Source organism: Merops nubicus, unplaced genomic scaffold (genome assembly GCF_000691845.1).
Source record: "Merops nubicus isolate BGI_N331 unplaced genomic scaffold, ASM69184v1 scaffold34488, whole genome shotgun sequence".
Classification (NCBI taxonomy): domain Eukaryota; kingdom Metazoa; phylum Chordata; class Aves; order Coraciiformes; family Meropidae; genus Merops; species Merops nubicus.
Genome location: NW_008627061.1, coordinates 11,215 through 13,511, shown reverse-complemented (window position 1 = coordinate 13,511; position 2,297 = coordinate 11,215). Strand labels below are relative to the sequence as shown.

Sequence of the window (2,297 nt, the reverse complement as noted above, 5' to 3'; positions counted from 1 at the left end):
TCTCCACCATTCTGTTCAGAAGCACTCGTGATATTGTTTCTTAGGCAGCTTTAAAATGTTAAATAATTTAGTTTTTCAGATGAAGATACTCAAAATTAGCAAAAGTATAGATAAGGTTGTGGTTGCAATGAAGGGAGAGCTTACCTTGAATTCCTTGAATTAGTTTACCTTGAATTCAAATGAAAACCCTGCCAAACACTTTACATCTCTGAGCACTGTTTCTTTTGGTTTTTTTCTTTCCCCTCCCTCAGGAATTCATTTTATCAGAAGATTACAACAAGATGACACTAGTGAAAAGTTACCAGGGTAAGAACTATGATCTGCATTAACTGGTTTGTATTGCCATTAATTTCTGGTAATGTTCTCTTAAGGAGTGTGAATGGGGAGAAGCCTCCTTTACAGTGATTGATTTTTTTTTCTTTTTAAACTAATGTAAATGCTGGTTTCATCAATAGATCAATAATGTGCTTTGTTCTGAGACTATAAGATTTTTAAAGAGCTGTTTCATGGGTGTTTTTTTTCCTTTTAAGTGTTCCTTTGGAATATCATTCTAGACAGCAAACTGTCTAAAATCCAGGGCATGTTTTGGGAAGAGGAGTATTAATTAGGTCAAGTCCAACCATTAAGCCAACACTACTCAGTCCTCTGCTAAAACAGATCAGAATCTGTCAGGGTTGGAAGGGACCCCAAGGATCCCCCAGTTCCAACCCCTCTGCCATGAGCAGGGACACCTCCCACTAGATCAGCCTGCCCAGAGCTTCCTCCAGCCTGGCCTTAAAGACCCCCAGGGATGGGGCCTCAACCCCCTCCCTGGGCAACCCATCCCAGGGTCTCCCCACTCTCCTGGGGAAGAACTTCTTCCTCACATCCAGCCTGAATCTGCCCACTGCCAGCTTTGCCCCATTCCCTCTAGTTCTGTCGTTACTCGATATCCTAAAAAGTCCCTCCCCAGCTTTCTTGTAGCCCCCCTAAGATACTGGAAGGCCACAATAAGGTCCCCTGGGAGCCTTCTCTTCTCCAGACTGAACAGCCCCAACTCTCTCAGTCTGTCATTCTGCCAGGCTTTCCTAGTCTCCCTTCCTCTTCACACACTGCACCAGCTGCAGGCACAGACAACCTCTGCTCACAGCAACCTTCCCTTTCCCTGGGCAGCTCCTCCTGCATTCCTCTGAGACTATGGATGCTGAGGGAACTCCTCCCTCCCATCAGCAGTCTGCTTCCAGCGGCTGCCCCTGCCACTGGGCTCTTGCTGCTTCCTGCTCTGCACAGCCTTCTTCATGCTGATAGAACAGCTCCTGCTTTAGCTATTTTTTTAAATTAATTTAATATGCACTCATTCTTCTGAGCAGGATTTCTGGACCTATGTGCACCCCATGCTTTCTGCAGCCTGCCCATTTTGGTGGGGTCCCCTTGCCTCCTTGCTTTCAGGCCAGCTCATGTCATGTCCTTACTTCTGCTTTCCTCATTCACAGCCTCTTCTCTTGTGCTTTTCTTGCACGTGCCAAGCTTTTCTTCCTTACTACTAATTTCCACCTTTCTTTTGTTCTTAAGAGCTGCTGCTTTTAAGTGTTGCAACTCTTCCTTTCACCCAGCAAAGCTGCTTTCTCTTCAGTGTGCCTGGCCATGCACTGGCTGTGCTGCTTGGACCTTTGCCTTCACACACCCTGTACCCCTGCACTCTGGCTGCTGACATCTTGGTGTACATCTCCTGGCTGCAGCTACTTTTCTTTAGGTGCAGTCCTCCCATCCTCTCTCCAGCCTGCTCTTTGCACAGTGCTCTCTGCTGGTTTTTCATAGCAGGAGTGCAGCCCCTCCCAGCTTCCTCCCATCCTCCAGCTGCAGAGGGACCTGTTCCCTTGTCCTGTCTGCTACTTCTCTACCTGCTGTGCACCATAATCTTCCACACACAGGGGCTCTCTTCTCGTGCTGGTTTACAGAGATCTGCTCCTCCCTGGTGCTTGCTGTGGATTCTTCTGTGCTGTGACACATTTCACCCTGCACCCCCCATTCTCCATCCTGCTGTTGTTGCAGTGAGCAGCTTTGGAAGAGTGTGCTCTGCTTTTATTCTGCACACAAATGCAGGTCCATCCTGTGGATGAAGGAACAAGACTGTTTGCTGCTTCATAACCCTGAACCTGTATTACTCCTAGGGCCCAGAGCTGTTCCCTGTTTCACTGTCAACTTCCAACATTTTGTTTCTTTAAGCCTAACATGGGTCAAATTCCCTTAAAATGACAAGTGACTTTCTACTTGCATTTGTCCTTTCTTTCCTCCCTTACTTGGATGGCCTCCACTGT

General features: G+C 47.1%; 1 protein-coding gene across 1 annotated transcript in view; it reads left to right on the top strand.

Annotated features, from left to right (window-relative positions):
* Positions 1 to 251: 251 nt before the first annotated feature.
* The window catches only part of WDFY2 (WD repeat and FYVE domain containing 2), a gene marked incomplete at its 5' end in the record, with an annotated part of 13,241 nt that continues 11,195 nt past the window's right edge, over positions 252 to 2,297 (top strand). The window contains one exon of the mRNA XM_008946197.1: positions 252 to 306. Coding sequence (XP_008944445.1) covers positions 252 to 306 — 55 coding nt within the window. The remainder of the gene's footprint in view (positions 307 to 2,297) is intronic.